Source organism: Mobula hypostoma, chromosome 7, assembly GCF_963921235.1.
Source record: "Mobula hypostoma chromosome 7, sMobHyp1.1, whole genome shotgun sequence".
Taxonomy (NCBI): domain Eukaryota; kingdom Metazoa; phylum Chordata; class Chondrichthyes; order Myliobatiformes; family Myliobatidae; genus Mobula; species Mobula hypostoma.
In genome coordinates, this window is record NC_086103.1 from 182,608,399 (window position 1) to 182,631,677 (window position 23,279).

Below are 23,279 nucleotides of genomic sequence, written 5' to 3' on the forward strand. Positions count from 1 at the left end.
TACTTTAACTCTTTCATTCCCTAAATCATTCTCATGAATCTCCTCCGGACGGTCTCCGACATCAGCACATCCTTTCCTCGATTATCTGCGTCCTGCCACCCCTCCCTGTAACCCGATCTCTCGGCAGCTCAGAATGTTGCTTCCCAAAGCAAAGAGGTTGAAGGCCTCAATAGAGGGGCAATAACCCTGTGTGAGATAAATAAAGAAGTCTGCCCTGCGATGACATAACCTCTCAGCCCATTCATACAGTCCCCTGCTTGCCATGTCATCGCACCAAGGTCCCATTACGTACTGCTTGTTTATGGAACATGATGGGCGGACAGACAACACAATACTGCTGAAAGCACAGTTCATAGGCAAAAGCCTGGCAGGATTAAACAGAAAATAAATTAAAGAACAGCAGAAGGTACAGAAGCTTCAGGACCCACACTGTCAGGATAGGATCGGTTATTACCCCTGGGCTTCACTTGCCCCATCACTGAACGGTTCCCACAACCTATGGGCTCACTTTCAAGGACTTTTCCTCTCATATTCTTGTTATTTATTTATTTATTCCTTTCTTTTTGTATTCCCACAGAAGGTTGTCTTTTCCACACTGGTTGTTTATCTGTCTTCTTGGATATAATCTTTCACTGATTCTTTTGTGTTTCTTGTATTTACTGTGAATGCCCAGAAGAAAATGGACCTCAGGGTTGTATATGCAGGCACATATGTTATTTGATCATAAATTTAATTTGAACTTTGAATGACGAGGCCACTCTCAGGTTGGAGGAGCAGCACCTCATATTCCGTCTGGGCAGCGTCCAACTTGATGGCATGACCACCGATTTCTCTAACTTCCAGTAATTTCTCCCTCTCCTCCTTCTCTCTTTTTCCCTTCCAAATTGTGGTTCCCACCTCACCTGGCTATCACCTCCCTCTGGTGCCCCTCCTCCTTCCCTTTCTCCAATGATCCACTCCCCTCTCCTATCAGATTCCTTCTTCTAGGGCCCTTTACCTCTTCCACCTATCACCTCCCAGCTTCTTACGTCATCCCCACTCCCCTGCCCACCCACTTTCCCCCTCACCTGGCTTTACCTGTCACCTTTCAGCTTCCCCTCCGCCCCACCTTCTTACTCGGACTTCTGCCCCTTCCTTTCCAGTCCTGCAGAAGGGTCTCGGCCCAAAACGTCAATGTTTATTCCCCTCCATAGATGCTGCCTGATCTGCTGAGTTCCTCCAGCACATTTTGCGTGTGTTACTTACAACAAAATATATATTATACGCACCAAGTCACAGCAGCTACTCCAACTCCCGATAGTGGTGCTAGCTTTAAATTTTTAGTGCTTCAAAGTTGTTAGCGATTACGGTAATCTAAGGCTCCACGAATACAGGACCGCTGAACTCTGAGACAAAATTACTTCTGATCCATTGGTAGCAGAGTTAATGGCAGCGGCTCAATGGACTGGGGGTTGTACGGATACCACAGTCGGCGACAATGACCAGTCCCAAGTGGCTCAGCCAAGGAAATGGCAGACACAGCCAGTGCAAGGTGAAGCAGGTGAGCTGGTGCAGTAGCTAGGCTGAGAACTAACCCAACCAGACTGGCTGAACCATCACTTTTCCTGGCCAATATTTGCTTGCTGGACTCACTGAGACTGAGAATGAGATGAGAAACTGCTGCATTCTGGTTTTCGCCAAGACATGGCTAAGCAACAGCATGCCCAATCTCACCAGGATGACTCTGTTCCACACAGACAGTCTCCCTGTCGGGGAAATCGAAAGGAGGTGGACTGTGTGTGTACGGTAACAAAGGATGGTGCACAAACTCATCTGTAGTTACCAGGCACTGTTCAGGGGAAATTGAGCATCTTACAATTAAATGCCGGCTGCATTACCTGCTCGGGGAGTTTATTGTTTCCAGAATCAGAATCAGGTTTAATATCACCGGCATTTGGCGTGAAATTTGTTAACTTAGCAGCAGCAGTACAATGCAATACATAATCTAGCAGAGAGAGAAAAAAAATAATACTAGTAGTTAAATAAGTAAATCAATTACAGTATACATATATTGAATAGATTAAAAAACATGCAAAAACAGAAATACTGTATATTACAAAAGTGAGGTAGTGTCCAAAGCTTCAATGTCCATTTAGGAATCGGATGGCAGAGGGGAAGAAGCTGTTCCTGAATTGCTGAGTGTGTGCCTTCAGGCTTCTGTACCTCCAACCTGATGGTAACAGGGAGAAAAGGGCATGCCTTGGGTGCTGGAGGCCCTTAATAATGGACGCTGCCTTTCTGAGACACTGCTCTCTAAAGATGTCCTGGGTACTTTGTAGGCTAGTACCCAAGATGGAGTTGACTAGATTTACAACCCTCTGCAGCTTCTTTCGGTTCTGTGCAGTAGCCCCCCCCCACATACAGGTGATGCAGCTTGTCAGAATGCTCCCCACGGTAAAACTATTAGATTAGATTAGATATGAGAACACGCAGTCCTCTTTTATTGTCATTTAGTAATGCATGCATTAAGAAATGATACAATGTTCCTCCAGAATGATATCACAGAAACACAAGACAAACCAAGACTGGAGAACTGACAAAAACCACATAATTATAACATATAGTTACAACAGTGCAAAGCAATACCGTAATTTAATAAAGAACAGACTATGGGCACGGTAAAAAAAACATTCTCAAAGTCCCATCATCTCACGCAGATGGTAGAAGGAAGAGAAACTCTCTCCCTGCCATGAGCTTCCAGCGCTGCAAACTTGCTGATGCAGTACTCTGGAAGCACCCGACCACAGCCGACTCTTGAGTCCATCCGAAAACTTCAAGCCTCCGACCAGCCCTCCAACACCGAGCACCGAGCACCATATCTGCCGAGCGCTTTGACCCCGACCCCGGCTGCCAAGCAACAGGCAAAGCCGAGGATTTGGGGCCTTCCCCTCCGGAGATTCTGGATCACACAGTAGCAGCGGCAGCGAAGCGGGCATTTCAGAAGTTTCTCCAGATGTTCCTCCGTGCTCCTCACGTCTGTCTCCATCAAATCAGGACTGTGCACGGTACCTACTTACAAATACGATATCATTTCGGAGCGGCCGCGCACGCTGCGTCGCGCCGCCATCTTCTCCTCCCCTCCCCAATGTAGTTTTTGAGTGTGTTTGTTGACATACGAAATCTCTTCAAACTCCTAATAAAGTATAGCCGCTGTCTTGCCTTTTTTATAACTGCATCGATATGTTGGGACCAGGTTAGATCCTCAGAGATCCTGACACCCAGGAACTTGAAGCTACTCACTCTCTCCACTTCTGATCCCTCTGTGAGGATTAGTATGTGTTCCTTCGTCTTACCCTTCCTGAAGTCCACAATCCACTCTTTCATCTTACTGACGTTGAGTGCCAGGTTGTTGCTGTGACACCACTCCACTAGTTGGCATATCTCACTCCTGTACGTTTCATTGTAGATGTGATCAATAAATCCAAATCAGAATCTGAATCCAAATCTGCACCTGAATCGTCCAGAATGAACGGCTTCTTCTCCTCCACCATCAGATTTCTAAATGGCCCGTGAACCCACAAACACCACCTCGTCATTCGTTTCCTTTGCAATATTTATTTATTTATTTGTAACTTGGAAAATTTTACAGCTTACAAGTCGGCGATAATAAATCTGAACGTTATCTGCAGACGCTGAAAATCCAGAGCAAAACTCACAGAATACTGGAGTAACAGCAGGTCAGGCAGCATCTATGGAGGGGAATAAGCAGTTGACATTTCAGGCCGAGACCCTTCTTCAGGATAATAAACCTGATTCTAGATCCTTCTCTGATGCTCTGTGGCTGCGGTCCCCCGGCTGGTCCGTTTTCCGTTGCACACGGACTTCAGTGCCTGACAGTAAGGCCTAGTAACTCCCTAATCACTAACTCTGTGCAGCACCACTGACCACTTTGATCACATTGTACTACAAAGCACTTTTCGTTGTTCCAAATGTGTTCCTTTTTGTAAAGGTTGGGCATAATTTACGTTTTTCTTGTGATTGCTGCTTACGTGAAGCTCTGCTGATGATGCTGCTGCTGGTAAGGTTTTCATTGCCCCTGTGCACGCATGGAGTTGTGCATCTGACAAGAAACTCGACTTTGACCTTGTAAATATCCGTAGTTGTGAAAATTGGAGTCTGGGACATTTTGGGCGGCATGGTAATGTAGCAGTTAGTGTAACGCTTTTACAGCTCAGTGCATTCCAGAGTTCCGAGTTCAATTCCAGAGCCATCCGTAAGGAGTCTGTATGTTTTCCCTGTGAAATGTGAGTGTTTCCTCCGGGTGCTCTGGTTTCCTCCCACAGTCCAAAGACTGGTAGGTTAATTGGTCATTGTAAATGGTCTTATGATTAGGATAGAGTTAAATCGAGGTGACTTGTTGGGCCGGAAGGTGCCTGCTCTGTGTGTATTTCCAAATGAATAAACTACAAAAAAATTCTATTTCTCTTCACATGCTGGGAGTTAAAGCTGGATCTAACTCTGTGTTTTCATTACAGATATTCCTGCTGACTTGCCCACCTTGCCAAGCCGTCCTTATTCTGTTCAGGTGAGCATTACCGTTTCAAAAGTAAGACCATAAGACATAGGAGCAGAATTAGGCCAGTTGGCACACTGAGTCTGCCCCACGAGTGAACTGTATTCGATTGAGATGAGTTATTGTTGTCATGTGCATCAATATTCAGTGGAAAACTTGGTCTGCTTGTCGTCTAGACAGATTTTTCACATTGATGTTCATTGTAGGTTACATGGTCGGGTCAACATTGTGGGCTGAAGGGCCTGTAATGTGCTGTAAATGTCTACGTTCTGTGTCATCTGACTGTGCATATATTGTTGTTCGTCCATCGTCAACGTCGATGAGGACCTTGACACTAGATGGTGCCAAGACTAGTGCGTGATTTGGATTTAAGTGAGGGAGAGTTGCCTCACTCTCTCTTCCCAATTCCCATCTGGATCCAGTGGCAAGACAGTAGTCGAGATGGCTGGAGATGGGACTAGGCACAATGGATGACCAGGACGCCTTCTGTGTCTTGTCCTGCTCTACACGTTCCACGACGCTTGCAGAGACCACCTTCTTGACCGTTGGACCTTCCATTGGTCTCATCTGCTCAATCCGTCGGAGTCTGTCTTCACATGCTGGGATAGACAACTCCCTATCTCACCGAGGGTTTGAGACCCGTCGGCTACTCTCACCTGGTTTAGCCGGCTTGTCGAAGCCGTTGCCCGGGGTGTGGCCGCTGTCGCATGCAAACAGCTACGGGGAGCCACAGGTGAGAGCTGAGTGCCAGGTGGGGACCAAAGGTGGACAAACTGCCTTGAAAAGGACGTGACATGTTCCCCCACCAGAGGTGCTACCCCTCCCTGACACCCCATACACCCCATGTACATATATACAACCAAATGAAACAGCATTCCTCCAGATCACAGTGCACCCACAATACATAGCACATAAAACCAAATATTACCACAAATAAGGTAATAAAATATAATTCAAAATGCAGGTAGTGTGTAGCACAGGATAACAATAAACAGCTCACTGTCCTGGTGACGAGACCTCACTGGTGGCAGGGTGTTCATTAGTCTCACAGACTGAGGAAAGAAGCTGTTACCTAGTCTGGCAGTCCTAGTCCTGACGCTCCTGTACCTCCTTCCTGCTGGTAGTGAGTCAAAGAGATCGTGGGATGGCTGGTAGGGATCCTCAACAATGCTTCGGGCCATGTGTCTGTAAAGCTCCAAGTCTTCACTGTGGAAGCAACTAGCAGTGTGCCAGATGTTAAAGGTGTGAGTGAAGAGAAGTGAGTGCAGAAACAAGAGTTTGTCATATACATTAATGATCTGGATGATAGGGTGGTAAATTGGATGAGTAAGTATGCAGATGATACTAAGATAGGTGGAGTTTTGGATAATGAAGTAGGTTTTCAAAGCTTGCAGAGAGATTTAGACCACTTAGAAGAGTGGGCTGAAAGATGGCAGATGGAGTTTAATGCTGATAAATGTGAGGTGCTACATTTTGGTAGGACTAATCAAAATGGGACATGCATGGTAAATGGTAGGGCATTTAAGAATGCTGTAGAACAGAGGGATCTAGGAATAATGGTGCATAGTTCCCTGAAGGTGGAATCTCATGTGGATAGGGTGGTGAAGAAAGCATCTGGTATGCTGGCCTTTATAAATCAGAGCATTGAGTATAGGAGTTGGGACGTAATGTTGAAATTGTACAAGGCATTGGTGAGGCCAAATCTGGAGAATTGTGTACAGTTTTGGTCACTGAATTATAGGAAAGATTCAACAAAATAGAGAGAGTACAGAGAAGATTTACTAGAATGTTACCTGGGTTTCATCACCTGAGTTACAGAGAAAGGTTGAACAAGTTGGATCTTTATTCTTTGGAACGTAGAAGGTTGAGGGGCACTTGATAGAGGCATTTAAAATTATGAGGGGGATTGATAGAGTTGACGTGGATAGGCTTTTTCCATTGAGAGTGGGGGAGATTCAAACAAGAGGACATGAGTTGAGAGTTAAAGGGCAAAAGTTTAGGGGTAACATGAGGGGGAACTTCTTTACTCAGAGAGTGGTAGCTGTGTGGAACGAGCTTCCAGCAGAAGTGGTTGAGGCAGGTTCGATGTTGTTGTTTAAAGTTAAATTGGATAGCTATATGGACAGGAAAGGAATGGAGGGTTATGGGCTGAGTGCAGGTTGGTGGGACTAGGTGAGAGTAAGAGTTCAGCATGGACAAGAAGGGCCGAGATGGCCTGTTTCCATGCTGTAATTGTTATATGGTGATATATTATATGGTTAAAAGAGAGAAGGTGCTCAAAAAGCTGAAAGATCTAAAGGTACATAAGTCACCCAGAGGAAATGAACTGCACCCTAGGGTTCTGAAAAAGATAGCGGTAGAGATTGTAGATGCATTAGTAATGATCTTTCAAAAATCATTGGACTCTCATGGTGCCAGAGGCCTGGAAAATTGCAAATGACACTCAACTTTTTAAGAAAGGAGGAAGGCAGCAGAAAAGAAATTATAGACCATTTAGCCTGACCTCAGTGGTTGGGAAGATTTTGGAGTCATTCCTAAGGATGAGGCTATGTAGTACTTGGTGACACAGGACAAGATAGGACAAAGTACGCATGGTTTCCTTAAGGGAAAATTTTGCCTGACGAACCTGTTGGAATTAGTTGAGGAGATTGCAAGTAGGATAAATAAAGGAGATGCAATGGATATTGTATATTTGGACTTTCAGAAGGCCTTTGACAAGGTGCCACACATGAGCTGCTTACCAAGTTAAGAGCCCGTGGTATTATAGGAAAGTTACTATCACAGTTAGAGCATTGGCTGATTGGTAGGAGGCAGCGAGTGGGAATAAAGGGATCCTTGCAAAACATACAAAATGCTGGAGGAACTCAGCAGGCTAGGCAGCATCAATGGAGAAGAGTGCAATCGATGTTTTAGGCCGAGACCCTTCAGCAGGACAGGACAAAAGGCACTTGGCCAAGTGGTTAAGGCGTTCGTCTGGTGATTTGAAGGTTGCTAGTTCGAGCCCCAGCTGAGGCAGTGTGTTGTGTCCTTGAGCAAGGCACTTAACCACACTTTGCTCTGCGATGACACCGGTGCCAAGCTGTATGGGTCCTAGTGCCCTTCCCTTGGACAACATCAGTGGTGTGGAGAGGGGAGACTTGTAGCATGGGCAACTGCTGGTCTTCCATACAACCTTGCCCAGGCCTGCACCATAGAAACCTTCCAAGCCGCAAATCCATGGTCTCATGAGACTAACGGATGCCTATATATAGATGGCTTTGTTGCCAGGTTTGCATATAATACGAAGATTGGTGGAGGGGCAGGTAGTGTTGAGGAAACAGGTAGGCTGCAGAAAGACTTAGATAGATTAGGAGAATGGGCAAGAAAATGGCAAATGAAATACAATGTTGGAAAATGCATGCTCATGCACTTTGGTAGTAGAAATAAATGTGCAGACTGTTTTCTAAACAGGGAGAAAATCCAAAAATCTGAGATGCAAAGAGACTTGGGAGTCCTTGTGCAGAACACCCCAAAAGTTAACTTGCAGGTTGAGTCGGTGGTGAGGAAGGCAAATGCAATGTTAGCATTCATTTCAAGAGCTCTAGAATACAAGAGCAGAGGTGTGGTGCTAAGGCTTTATAAAGCACTGGTGAGGCCTTGCCTTGAGTATTGTGAACAGATTGGGCTCTTTATCCTGGAAAAGATGTCCTGGCATTGGAAAGGGTTCAGAGAAGGTTCACAAGGACAATTTCAGGCATGAAAGGGTTTTTTGTTTTAGTCAGAGGGTGGTGAATCTGTGGAATTTGTTGCCTCGGGTGGCAGTGGAGGCCAAGTCATTGGGTGTATTTAAGGCAGAGATTGATAGGTATCTGAGTAGCCAGGGCATCAAAGGTTATGGTGAGAAGGCGGGGGAGTGGGACTAAATGGGAGAATGGATCAGCTCATGATAAAATGGTGGAGCAGACTCGATGGGCCGAATAGCCGACTTCTGCTCCTTTGTCTTATGATTTTATGGTCTTGTCATAGAAGGAATGTTTGATAGCTCTGGGTCTGTACTCGCTGGAATTTAGACAAATGAGGGGATACCATTGAAACCTATTGAAGATTGAAAGGCCTAGATAGAGTGGATGTGGAAAGGATGTTTCCTATGGTGGGAGAGTCTAGGACCAGAGCACACAGCCTCAGAATAGAAGAATTTCTTTAGCCAGAGGGTGGCGAATCTGTCGAATCTATTAACACAGATGGCTGTGAAGGCCATGTGATTGGGTATATGTAAAGTGGAGGTTGATATGTTCTTAGTTAGAGGAGGTTATGAGGAGAAGACAGGAGAATGGGGTTGAGAGGGATAATATATCTGCCAAGATGGGATGGCTGAGCAGGCTTGAAGGGCCGACTGGCCTAATTCTACTCCTATAACTGATTGGCTTGTACTCTTAACTCCCAGGACCCAGAGTTTGGTGATGAGTGACGAGGTAGATTGTGAGATCAAGTGTGTGTCTTATCTATCCGGGGAACTGTTAGTAGACCTAACAGTGGGGTAGAAGCTGTCCTTGATCCTGGTGGGACATGCTTTCAGACTTTTGTATCTTCTGCCCAATGGCAGAGAAGAATCTCTGATATTCACGAGGTTTTTAACAGTAGGATAGCTGAAAAATTACCATTATTTTCAGGTATTTGCCACCTATCCCCACAGATCGGTGCAGGACTTTCGGCATGTCTGTACTAACAGTCAATCACAGCAACTGCTGGACAACCACAAAAGACAGCACCCTAAGAGACTGCATGCGCTGGAACCTGAGCAGCACCCAGAGGCGCTGGACCAACTCGGCGGGTCAGGCAGCATCCGTGGAGGTGAATGGACACTATGTGTCCAGACCCTTCATCAGGACTGAGGCGGGTTGAGGCTGGGGGAGAAGTGGAAATGGTGTCAAAAGTTGTCAGGTGAAAGGACCAAAGAGTTTTAAAGTTTTTTTATTTAGAGTTGACAGTGCAGAACAGGGTCTTTTCGGACCAGCAACCCGCGTATTTAACACCTGCCTAATCACAGGACAATTTACAATGACCAATTAACCTACCAACCGGTACATCTTTGGACCATGGGAAGAAACAGGAGCACCCGGAGGCAACCCCTGTGGTTAATGGGGAGACCAGGAAATGAGCTCCAAACTCTGGCAGGCTCTGAGCTGTAGCAGTGTCACACTAACTGTGGGGCACATGGTGGGGAAATCTGATAGGAGAAGAAGGTGCAGGATGGAATAAAGGAGGGAGATGGGATGGGGAACATAGTAGTGGGCAGCCGTCGATCCCAGGGGATCATGGGTTTGCCCCCCTGGTGGACCGTCTCCTCTCTAGGGCGCAAGCCTGGGTGGGAAGATTTGAAGAACAGGCTGTTTTGCCTGTGCTGCGGGATCCCCCTCTCCACGTCATTGACGTAGTCCAAGGGAAGGGCAAGCGCCCATACAGCTTGGCACCGGTGTTGTCGCAGAGGTTGCCCGAGTGAAGTTGTAAACAACATCAAACTTCCGTAGGGACCCCAGCTCCGGATTTCTTCCTCGGGGTTTACTCCTGAAGCCTTTCCCATGGCTGGGTATGCCGCAAGGCAGTGGAGGTTTAAAATCGGAGTTTTCCTTCTCCCCGGTAGGCTGCCGTCCCAGGCTGACAATCCCACCTGCCTGAAGCAGCTGGTTTTGAGGCGCCAGTGGCCTGCCTTTGCCCCTTCTCTTGTCAGTAGCAACTAACGCCTGCATATGGGGACTCCTTACGGAGCAGCGCCGGAATTGCGCCCGGAAGTCTGGAAGGCCCCGAACTGTGATAATGAAGCGTTAACCACTATGCTACCGTGGCACCCTGCATCGCTTTGTACAACCCTGAGATCCACTTTCAAATACAAAGAAACGCAATAGAATCAATGAGAAAACCGCACGTAACGAGACAGACAAACGACCAACATGCAAAAGACAACAAACTGTCCAGATACTAAAAGAAAAAGTAATTAATTAAATAAGCAATAACTATCAAGAACGAGATGAAGAGTCCTTGAAAGTGAGTCCATAGGCTGTGGGAACAGTTCACTGACGGGGCGAGTGGAGCTGTCCTCTCTGGTTCAAGAGCCTGATGGTTGAGGGTAATAACTGTTCCTGAACCTGGTGGTGTGAGTCCTGAGGCTCCTGTACCTTCTTCCTGATGGCAGCAGCGAGAGGAGAGCATGGCCTGGGTGGTGGGGGTCCCTGATGATGGATGCTGCTTTCCTGCAACGGTGCTCCTGTAGATGTGCGCAATGATGGGGAGGGCTTTACCTGTGATAGACCAGGCCATATCCGACACTTTTAGTAGGCTGTTTATTCCTCTACAAGTAGATGCTGTCTGACCTGCTGTAGTTCCCTGAACATGTTGTGTGTGTTGCTGCTATTGGGTTGGGAGTCTTGGTGTTGGGATTGTAATATTGTGCTCTGCTTCCCCCCTTAGGCTACATATACACATGCTTAACGGGCCGCTTCTGGCCTTGGTCTTCCCCGTGGTCAACACCAGACTGGTGAGTCTTGCTTTGGCACAGGTCTTTATTCGGCCTGTTTTGTCTATGTTTATCAAAACAGTTCTCTGTCTTCTTGTAACTGCTCTTTCTATCAACATTCCCTTCCTGTGAGGAGGAATTCTGCAAGTCAGACAAAAAAAAAAGAAAAAAAATGATATAGGAGCAGAAGTGGGCCATTCGGCCCATCGAGTCTGCTCCGCCATTCAATCACTGGCTGATCCAATTCTTCAAGTCATCTCCACTCCCCTGCCTTCTCCCCACACCCTTTGATGCCCTGGCTAATCAAGAACCTATCTCTTTCTGCCTTAAATACACCCAATGACTTGGCCTCCACAGCCGCTCGAGGCAACAAATTCCACTGATTTACCACCCTCTGACTAAAGTAATTTCTCCGCATCTCAGTTCTAAATGGACATCCTTCAATGAAGTAGAGTCATAGAGCAATGATACCGGCCCTTCGGCCCATCTAGTCCATGCTAATTACAGTGACCACTCAGATAGTCCCAGATTCTTTTAAACACAAAATATTCTGCAGATGCTGGGGTCAAAGCAACACTCACAACATGCTGGAGGAACTCAGAAGGTCGGGCAGCATCCGTGGAAATGATCAATCAACGTTTTGGGCCTCTGCCCCTTCCCTCTTCAGTCCTGACGAAGGGTTCCGGTCCAAAACGTTGACTGATCGTTTCCATGGATGCTGCCTGACCTGCTGAGTTCCTCCAGCGTGTTGTGAGTGTTGCCCAAATTTTTTTATTCAGCCAATATCCCTTTAAGCTCCACCCCTCTTTGTACCTTCTTATAATGAGAGGTGACTTTATAGAGGAATCTTGGGAATCCATGTCCTTAGATTGCTCAGAGTTGCTGTGCATGTAGATAGGGTTTTTAAGAAGGTGGATGGTGTGTTAGTCTTCATTAGTTCAAGAACCGTGAGGTAATGTTACAGCTCCATAAAACTCTGCTTAGATCAGACAGGGAGTACTGTATTCAGTTCTGTTCACTGCATTTGGAAGCTTTCGAGAGGGTGCAGAGGAGATTTACCAGGATGCTGCCTGGATTGGAGAGCAGGTAGAGTGAGCTAGGACTCTTGTCTTTGGAGCAAAGGAGGACGAGGGGTGTCTTAATGATAGAGTCACAAGATGATAAGAGGTATAGTTAGATTGGACAGCCAGAGACTTTTCCCCAGGGTGGAAATGGCTAAGACAAGAGGGGAGATTTTAAAGTGATTGGAGGGAAGTATGATGGGGGATGTCAGACACAGAGGGTGGTGAGTGTGTGGAACACACTGCCGGGGTGGTGGTAGACGCAGATACATTAGGGACATTTAACAGACTCTTAGATAGGCACATGGATGACAGGAAAATGGAGGGTTATGTGGGAGGGAAGGGTTAGATTGATTTTGCAGTAGGTTAAAGGGTCAGCACAACATTGTGGGCCAAAGGGCCTGTACTGTGCTGTAATGTTCTGTGTTGTATTTTCCAAGTTCTGCATAGAGAAGGAGAGTTTCTATCAGATCTCCCTTTTTAACCCCATGGTCTCCAGGAGAACAATGACAGTCATAGAGTCAGAAAGCACTGGAGCACAGAAACAAGCTCTTCTGTCCGTCTAGTCCATGCCAAAATGTTATTCTGCCTCGTCTGATTGACCCCAGCTTGGGACACCCCGCCTTAAATAAGGTCTGCACTGTCACCAAATATTCACAAATACTTATATTCAGTCTCTTCCATTGAATCTCTTTTAAGTCCACGGTTTCCTTTATTTGCAAACATTTCTGTGCTCTCTCCAGGATACCGACGTCACACAGCTGTCATTTCTGTGTCTTGCTTACAGCTTCCTTTTGAGACGGAGGTATATTACATCCAGCATCTTCTCATGTACGTCGTTCCGTTTTACCTGCTGGGCAAAGGGGGTAAGGATCAGACTCCTGCACTGGATGTTGACCGGTATTTTCCTCATGCCTTCGAGCCAATGATTCCTTAAAAAAACGAGTCACTGTTTAGTTTGTGCTGAAATGTACTTTTGTTTAAATTTTAGTGATACAGCACAGTAAGAGGCCCTCCCGGCCCAACATCACTCTTATGAACAATTAACCTACTAACCCACGTGTCTCGGGAACGTGAGAGGAAACTGGAGTCCCATAGGAAACCCGTGCAGTCATGGGGAGAATGTACTCACAGTGGCGGGGATTGGACGCGGGCTTCTGACGCTGTAAAGCATTGCGCTAACTGCTACACTACAGTGCTGCTCTTGTCGATTTACCAAGGAAGGTCAGATGCACTGAGGCAGAGAGAGAGAGGGGCACAGACACACAGGCAGAAGGACAAACACACACACACACATCCTATGCATATGGATGCCAAGATCCCTCAGCTCCACCCCGCTGCTAAGAATCCTACCATTAACCCGGTATTCTGCCATCAAATTTCAGCTTTCCGAGGTGAATCCCTTCACACTTTTCTGAATTAAACTCCATCTGCCACTTCTCAGCCCAGCTCTGCATCCTATAAAGGTAATTCATTTCATCCACATTCAGGAACGGCTACTTTCCTATACCCGTGACATTCTTGAACTGACCTTCACAGCCCTAACTTTGATAAGTTGGCACAATACTGTGGGCTGAAGGGCTTGTACTGTGCTGTAGTGTTCTATGTTCCATGTCTAATCTTAACCCTGCCTCAGCAACAGAACACTACAGACCATCTCTTGTCCAGCACGGACACAGGGCCAGAGAGCAATACAGCCCATCCACCATGCTGGCCACAGTGCTCACCCTCCTAGTCCCAGTTCCCTGCCTTTGGCCCATATCCCTTGAAGCCCTGTCCCTCTAAGTGTTTCTTAAATTATGCTACTCTACCTTTAAGAGATCAGTTTTATTTGTCACATGTACATCGAAACATACAGTAAAATGCGTCATTTGCGTCAAATCGAATCTGCAAGGATTGTGCAGGGCACCCGCAAGTGTCGCCAGGTTTCTGGCGCCAACATTCTATGCCCACAACTCACTAACCCTAACCTGTACATCTTTGGACTGTGGGAGGAAACCGAAGCACCCGGAGGAAATCCACACGGTCATGAGGAGTACAGTTTCCTGCAGACTGCAGCGGGAATCGAACACTGATCATACAGCAGGCGTGCTGTAAAACATTGTGCTAACCAGCACCGAGTAATGGAAAGAACTGCCTCTACTGTCTCTCTGGCAGCTGGTTCCATATACTCACCATCCTCTGAATGGAAAAAATGACCTCTCAGTTCTCTGTGAAATCCCGAGCAACACACACAAAATGCTGGAGGAACTCAGCAGCTCAGGGAGAGTCTATGGAGGGGGAATAAACAGTCGATGTTTTGGGTTGAGACCCACCTGAGGACAGGACAGGAAGGGACTAGGGATCAGAATCTTTCCCTTCTCACCCTAAACCTCTCCTAGTTTTGAACCCATCAACGCTGGGGAAGTTACCACTCACCCTATCTATGTCTCCCGAAATTGTAAACACTTCTCTAATGTCACCCCTCATTCTCTTATGTTCCAAAACAATAAATACCTAGCCAGGGCAACTTGTAACTACTTCTTCCCTCTAACCTGTCTCTGATTTAGAACAGTACAGCACAGTACCCTACTCCCAGATCAACCTAAAGCTTCCCCCCCCCAACATATAACCCAACTTTTTTGTAGCATATTTTTTATTTTGGACTTTCTCCACCTCTTCCCCGCTTCTCTCCCTCCCTCTCTCTCTGTCATTCTCACTCTCCCCCTCTCCCCCACTCACTTACTCTCTATCTCACTCCTCTCTCCCTTTCTCCGCACCCCCCCCCCACTGTCTTGTATAATTCACGTTGTGCGTGGTCTAAATGCACATCTCTGTGATCCGGCCGCAAGCTCTTCATTGTCCCTTGCCTCACCGGACTTGTACACGGGACAGTTAGCGCGGCTTGACTGACAGGAACCTGTGAAGACAGGACACAGACCAGTGACAGCTGAGGAACAGGCCCGTTGGCCCTCAGTGCTGTGCCAAGCCAATTAAATCAGTGATCAAATGGCCAGCAAAGCTAACGCCTTCCGCCCGCACGATGTCCATATCCCTCCATTTCCCTCGGCAGATCTCGGGGTCGAGAGTCGGAGGTCACAGTTTGGGGAAGGCATCAAGATGGTGGCGGGAGTGGAAGGCAGGGTGGTAAAGAATAATTAATCATCTTCCATCCCTCGGTTTCTAGGTGTGTACAAACCAGAACCTTTGGGAGACTTCAGGTGGGCGGTGTTGGCTACAGGGCTGCTCTTTCTTTACCACTACACCATCCTTCAGACTCTGGCACTGGTGAGTACACTTCCTGCATCTTCCCCGCTATTTCTGTACCAAGGATTAAGGCCAATGGTCTGTGCTAACTCTGAATTCGACGAACCTATGCAGGTTCGTAGCGGTTAGCGCGATGCTTTTACAGCTCAGGATGTCAGAGTTCCGCGTTCAATTCCAGCGCCCTCCGTGAGAAAGTTTGTACGTTCTTGCTGTGAACGAGAGTGCAAGTCTCGCCTCACCTGGAAGGACTGTTTGGGGCCCTGAATGGTAGTGAGGGAGGAGGTGTAGGGGCAGGTGTAGCACTTGTTCCGCTTGCAAGGGTAAGTGCCAGGAGGGAGATCAGTGGGGAGGGGCGAATGGACAAGGGAGTCAGGCAGGGAGCGATCCCTGCGGAAAGCAGAAAGTGGCAGGTTGGGGCGGGGAGAGGGAAAGATGTACTTGGTGGTGGGATCCCACTGGAGATGGCGGAAGTTGCTGAGAATTATGTGCTTGACGCAGAGGCTGGTGGAGGGGTAGGTGAGGACAAGAGGAACCCTATCCTTGGTAGGGTGGCAGGAGGATGGGGAAGAGCAGACATGCATGAAACGGAAGAGATGAGGTTGAGGGCAGCGTTGATGGTGGAGGGAGGTAAGCCCCTTTCATTGAAAAAGGAGGACATCTCCTTCGTTCTAGAATGAAACGCGTCATCGTGAGAGCAGATATGGTGGAGATGGAGGAATTGAGAGAATGGGATGGCACTTTTATAAGTTACAGGGTAGGAAGAGGTATAGTCCAGGTAGTTGTGAGAGTCTGTGGGTTTATAATAAATAAAATATCTTTATCTGGAGAGCGGTGAATCTGTGAAATTCATTGCCATAGACAGCTGTAGAGGCCAAGTCATTGGGTGTTTTTAAACTGGAGGTTGATAGTTCTTGACTAATCAGGGTATCAAAGGTTATGGGGAAAAGGCAGGAGAGTGCGGTTGAGAGGGATAATAACTCAGCCATGATAGAATGAGCAGACTCGAAGGGCTGAATGACCTAATTCTGCTCCTATATCTTATGGCATGATGATTGTAGGTAATAACTACTCCTGAAGCTGGTTTGCACCCTGAGACTCCTGTACCTCCTTCATGATGGAAGCAACGAGGAGAGATTGTGGCCTGGATGGTGATGGGTCCTTGATGATGGATGCTGCTCTCCAGCGACAGTGCTCCACAGTGGGGAAGGCTTCACTAGTGATGGACTGGGCTCTGTAGACTTTTCTGTATCTGGGCATTGGTGTTTCCATACCAGTCCGGGTACTCCAGGCAGTGTCGTGGCAAACCTCTTCTGCGCCCTCTCCAAAGCTACCACATCCTTCCCATAAAGGAAAGGAGCAACCATGCTCTCTTCTCAATGCTGCCATCAGGAAGAAGGTACAGGAGCCTCCGGACCCACACCATCAGGTTCAGGAACAGTTATTACCCCTCAACCATCAGGCTCCTGAACCAGTGTGGATAACTTCACTCACCTCAGCACTGAACTGATTCCACAACCTCTGGACGCACTTTTAAGAACTCTACAACTCATGTTCTCAATATTTATTGCTTGTTCATTTATTGTTAATTAGTTTTTTTTTGTCTTTGCACACTGGTTGTCTGACTTTGTGCAGTTTTTCACTGATTCTATTTGCATCTACTGTAAATGCCCACAAGGAAATGAATCTCAGGGTTGTATATATATTTTGATAACAAATTTACTTTGAACTTTGGCTAGTCTACTCAATCCCCCTACATATGGCAAATCCAACATGTTGGGGAGGAAGATAATTGAGCAATGCCTGGCTTAACGGTGCCTGTTGATCAGGGAGTCCAGGCTCACAAGCGTTTGCGTCATTGTAGATGTGCAAAGCAAGGTTTTTTTCACACAGAGGTTGGTGGAAGAGGCTTCCAGGGGTGGTAGTGGCAGGTGTTTCAGACACTTAGTAGGACACATATATGGGCAGAGAATGGAGGGACGTTGACATTAGGTAGGCAGAGGTGATTGGTTTAGTTAGATATTTAATTACTAGTTTAATAAGTTTAGCGAAACTCATTGAAACCTATCAAATGTTGAAAGGCCTCAATATTTATTGTGGAGAGGATGTTTCCTTTGGCGAGGTAGTCCAAGACCCGAGGACACAGCCTCAGAATAGAGGAATGTCCATTTAGAATGGAGATGAGGAGGAGTTTCTTCAGCTGGGGTGTGGTGAATCTGTGGAACTCGTTGCCACGGGCGGCTGTGGAGGCCAAGTCATGGGGTATGTTTAAGGCAGAGGTTGATCGATTCTTGCTTAGTCAGGGCATGAAGGGTTATGTGGAGAAGGAAGGAGACTGAGGCTGAGAGAGAAATGGATCAGCCATGATGAAATGGCGGAGCCGGCTCTATGGACAAATGGCCAACTCTCCTCCTATGTCTTGTGAGGCCTGTCCCTGTATTATAGTGTCCTTTGTTGTAAAAATGTGCCTCATTCAATGGCTGAGCAGCACACACAAAATGCTGGAGGAGCTCAGCAGGTTGGGCAGCGTCCATGGAGAGGAACAAACGGTCAACGTTTCATGCTGAGATCCTTCGGAATCTGTTTTATTATCACTGACGTGGGTTTGTTGTTCTGTGGCAGCAGTACAATGCAAGTTGTAAAATTTACTGTAGTTACAAAAATAAATAAGTAATGGCAAAGAGGAATAGTGAGGTTGTGTCCATGGGCAGCTCAGATCTCTGATGGTGGAGGGGACAAAGTTGTTCCTGAATTGTTGAATGTGTGACAGCAGATTCCCGTACCTGCTCCCCGATGGTAGCAGTGAGAAGAGGGACTGTCCTGGATGGTGAAGGTCCTTGGGGGCAGATGCTACCCGTTGAAAATACCCTTAATGCCGGGCCCGTGACGGAGCCGGCTGTGTCTACAACTCTCTGTGGCCTGTTGCATTGGAGCCTCCGTGCCAGACGGTGATGCAGCCGGTCGGAATGCTCTCCACCGTCCATCTGTTAAGATTCCATAAGACCATAAGACAAAGGAGCAGAAGTCGGCCATTCGGCCCATCGAGTCTACTCTGCCATTTTATCATGAGCTGATCCATTCTCCCATTTAGTCCCACTCCCCTGCCTTCTCACCATAACCTTTGATGCCCTGGCTACTCAGATACCTATCAATCTCTGCAGGATACACAGTAGTCTTCAGTGACATACCAAATCTCCTCAGAATCAGCTTTATCACTCACATGACTCTAAGTTACAATAAGAAATAGATATATAACACTAACGGGTGCCACAGTAATGCAGCAGTTAGCACAAAGCTGTTACAGCTCCGGAGTTCAGAGTTCAATTCCCGCGTCTTCTGTAGGAGTTTGTGCGTCTTGTGGTAAGTGGGTGCATTTCCACCGGATGCTTCAATTTCCTCCCACAGTTCAAGGATGTACCAGTCAGTGGGTTAATTGGTCATTGTGAATTGTCCTGTGATTAGACTAGGGTTAAATAGATGAGTTACTGGGTGGTGTGGCTCACTAGGCCCGAGGGCCTGTTCCACAGTGTATCTCTAAGTAAAATTATTAGGCATTGTAAGCACTTTTTATAATGTTCACATTGTAAATACATGCTGGTATTTAAAAGTTCAAAGTAAACATAATCAAAATATGTACTCACCAAATAGCACCCTTAGATGCATTTTCTTGTGGGCATTCACAAGAAAATATAATAGTCATTGAAAAACTACCCAGAGACTGACAAACAACCAAGATGCAAATAACAAACTCTGTAAGTACAAAATAAACAAATAATATGGAGAAAATAAGTTGTAGAGTCCTTTAAAATTTATTTATTCACATTTTATTCCGTATTTGTACTTTAACATCTGTTTATTTTTATATAATTTTTTGTTCTTTACAATTGTTGAACGTCACATCCTAACACACCGCAGCAAATTCCTAATCCATGTAAATGTACATGGCGAATAAAGCTGATCCTTGATTCTCGAGAAAGAGCTCAGACTCGTAATGGAGCAGGGGGGTTGGTGTGTGATTGCATTCAGTATGTTATGTGCCCCTGTCTGTGACATTAAACTAACCTCACAGTGATTGTCCCCAGGTGACGATGGTGAACTTGAACAATATGCTGTGTCCGGCCGTGTCTGACCCATTCCATGGACCCCACTATCGCATGTGGGCCTCCCTGCACCAGACTGCGCTCTTGCTCGTTCATGGGAAGGCGATCACGCTGCTGGCTTTTGCTGTGCCCTCGCTGATCCGCACCCTCCGGGGCAAACTGAAGCTGGAGTGAGCGACCGGTGTGTGCGCGGGGCCAACCGGCCCACAGGGATGCGGACGCCAGGGTCGCGGGAGTGGATTTGTTTGTCTGGAGAGTGACTGCTTCTTCTGGAACCTTAACGGGAACTGGACCAAGACAGAGAGGTCAACGTCCTCTTGGAATTTCCCCACAACTCCATCAGCGACCGCGACCGCACCCTCAGCACGGCCGCGGGCTGTGACAGGTGCCACAAAAATAGGTGGCTCAGGCTTATAGGGGCCAGAGGAGAGGGCACGGACACACAGACGTGCAAGTGCAGTTACGGACCTATAGATACAGGCACGGTTGCAGGCGTATATACACACACACACGCACACACACACATACACTCACAGATTCACAGACATGCACACACATACACTCACACTGACAGACAGACAGACTCAGGCACACACACACACACACAGACAGTTTCTCACAGACACTAGCACACACACAGACTCTTTCTCTCTCACACAGACACACTTATTGTATAGATTCTGCCCTTGCTGTGAGTCGGTTTTGTACCAGTTCTGCCCACTGTGATCCAGCCACTTTTCCTGCCGTGACAGTGCCTTGGCCCACAGTACATTCTGTGGAACTGAAACACGTGTGGAACATGACACCAGAGCAGCTTCTCTTGCAGTAGACCCTGAGCTGGGTAGACAAACCACCAAACCCTCCTGGTCACCATCGGGCCTCCTGCTCCCCTGAGGACCGCACTGGCACACACTTGAAGGGAGGCCAGGCCAAGAGGACATTGTTTCTTTCCCAACAAGGAATCCAAAGAGATCTTTCAACTTGTGTTTTTTTTTTGTTCTCATGATATTAGAATATGGAATGTAGATTATTACAATGAGTACAGGTCCTCGATATTATGCTGACATTTTAACTCTCTCTAAGATTCAATATAGCCTTCCCCTCCCACATAACCCTCCACGTGCCTATCTAAGAGTCTCTTTAAATGCCCCTGATGTATCTGCCTGCACCACCACCGTGCACCCTTCCGCTCTCTGCTAGTGGTAAGGGTGGACTCCCCTGATGCAGAGTCCACCAGCCTGTTTGTGATTTTGTTTAACGCGGGGAGGCTGATGGACGGGCAACCACCATGAGGGTCAGGGTCCAGTGACACGGAATACAAAACAACCGGGGACCTTTGCTGCCGTTGTGATGAGTCATCATCTTCGACCAGATCTTGGTTAGATCGTTCTTTGCCTGGATCCTCTCCCTTGACTGTACAACCCACGGGTGACCCTACCAGGCATCACTCTTGGGATCTCAGGAACTCACAAGCTTCGCCACCACGAAAAGGTGACGATCTGTGGACAAGGATCTGTGGAAAACACTGTATAGAGAAACCTACCTCTGACATCCCATAAGACATAGGAGCAGAATGAGGCCATTCGGCCCATTGAGCCTGCTTCCCCATTCCATCATGGCTGATTTATTATCCCTCTCAAACCCAATTCTCCTGCCTCCATCCCAAAACCTTTGACACCCTGACTAATCAAGAACCTATCAACCTCTGCTTTAAATAAACCCAGTGACTTGGCCTCCACAGTCGACGGTGGCGATGAATTCCACAGATTCACCACGCTCTGGCAAATGAAATTCCTCCTCGTCTCTGTTCTAAATAGACGTCTCTCTAGTCTGATGCTGAGCCCTCTCGTCCTAAACTATCCCACTATGGGAAACATCCCCTTGATTGCCACTTTATCAAGACCTTTCAATAATTGAGAGGTTTCAGTGAGATTCCCCTCATTCTTCTAAAATCCAGCAAGTACAGGTCCAGAGCATTCAAACACGCCTGATATGTTAACCCTTTCATTCCTGGGATCATCCTCGTGAACCTCTCTGGACCCTCTCCAATGCCAACGCATCTTTTCTTGGATAAGGGGCCCAAAATGGCTCACAATTATTGCCCAATTATTTCCTCCAATCACCCTATACAGTTCACAGTCGGTTTTGTTTATCCAAGGAAATATGTTTGTTCTCAAGGGAAGTAATAAATAGGATTACCGAACCAGACATTACAATTTACTCTGAATGGTAATCACAAGATTTAAATCCAGACGTCTGACAGCGTTATATCCAGATTATATTTCCTGCAGATGTTATCTTGGTGTGATTCAGTCACTGCTCCCAATACATAGTCATAGAGCACTAAAACTGTCCTTTGGCCTATCCAGTCTGTGCTGAACCATTATTCTGCCTAGTCTCATCAACCAATACCCAGACCATAGCCCTCCATATTTCTCATCCATGTACCTATCCAAGTTTCTCTTAAATGTTGCAATCAAACCCATATCCACCACTTCCACTGGCAGCTCATTCCACATTATTCACCTTCTGAGTGAAGAATTTCCCACTCCTGTTCCCCTTAAATATTTCACATTTCACCCTTAACCCATGACCTGTAGTTCTAGTCTCAGCCAGCCTCAGTGGAAAAAGCCTGTTTGCATTTACCCTATCTATACCCCTCATAATTTTGAATACCTCCATCAAATCTCCTCTCAGCGTATCTGCCACATTGCATCCTCAACCTGATCCTCATTAGGAGATGCTACAGGATGATTCAGGCGCCACAGTGACGTGGCTGGGAGAGTCTGTCTCACAGCTTCAAAGGCCCAGGTTCAATGCTGACCTCGGGCGCTGCCCACGCGTGGAGTGGGTGCGTTCTCCGCACGACCGCGTGTGTTTCCTCTGGGTGCTCCTGTTTCCTCCCACGTTCCAAAGATGTGCACGCTGGTGGGTTAATTGAATTGGATTCAGAATCAGGTTTACTACCATTGACATACATTGTGAAATGTGTTGTTCTGCAGCAGCAGTATGGTGTAGGACATAAAATAGAAGTTACAGTAAGAAATATATATTTAAAAAATTAGTGCAAAAAGAGCAAAAATTGGTCATCGTAAGTTTGAGTTATTTATTTAGAGATACGGGTGGAGCAGGTCTTTCCAGCCCAACAGGCTGAACTGCCCAGAAACCCACCAATTTAACCCCAGCCTAATCACAGGACAATTTACACTGACCAATTAAGCCTGCTAACCCGTACATCTTTAAACGTGGGCATGGTGAGAATGTACAAACAAATTGAACTCCAAACTCCGATGCCCCGAGCAATAATATTGTTGTGCTAACTGCTGCACTACCATGGCATCCAAATTGCCCGTAGTGTGTGGGTGAAGGGTAGAATCTGGGAGGTGGGCCATTAGCTGTTGGGAATGTAGGGAGATGAAAATGAGATTAGCGTTACAGTACATGGGTGGTTGATGGTTAGCACAGACTCGTTGGGCCAAAGGATCTATTTCTGTCATGTATAGTTCCATAGCTGGCACAGGAATCATCATTTAGCCTCGCAAGCACGAGGAATTCTGCAGATGCTGGAATTTCAAGTAACACACATCAAAGTTGCTGGTGAACGCAGCAGGCCAGGCAGCATCTCTAGGAAGAGGTACAGTCGACGTTTCGGGCCGAGACCCTTCGTCAGGACTAACTGAAGGAAGAGCTAGTAAGAGATTTGAAAGTGGGAGGGGGAGGGGGAGATCCAAAATGATAGGAGAAGACAGGAGGGGGAGGGATGGAGCCAAGAGCTGGACAGGTGATTGGCAAAGGGGATATGACAGGATCATGGGACAGGAGGCCCAGGGAGA

At 46.9% G+C, this 23,279-nt stretch overlaps 1 protein-coding gene across 5 annotated transcripts in view; it reads left to right on the forward strand.

The window, feature by feature from the left end:
• Positions 1–23,151, forward strand: part of LOC134349799 (transmembrane protein 164-like) — a 66,560-nt gene extending 43,409 nt beyond the window's left edge. For 4 of the 5 annotated variants that reach the window (XM_063054681.1, XM_063054680.1, XM_063054679.1 and 1 more), the window contains exons 3-7: positions 4,515–4,564; positions 10,997–11,063; positions 12,891–12,969; positions 15,270–15,370; positions 19,429–23,151. In XM_063054681.1, coding sequence (XP_062910751.1) covers positions 4,515–4,564; positions 10,997–11,063; positions 12,891–12,969; positions 15,270–15,370; positions 19,429–19,620 — 489 coding nt within the window. In that variant the 3' untranslated portion in view covers positions 19,621–23,151. Of the gene's footprint in view, positions 1–4,514; positions 4,565–10,996; positions 11,064–12,846; positions 12,970–15,269; positions 15,371–19,428 lie in introns of all 5 variants that reach the window. The other variant, XM_063054683.1, reaches the window with a different exon arrangement.
• Positions 23,152–23,279: the final 128 nt, after the last annotated feature.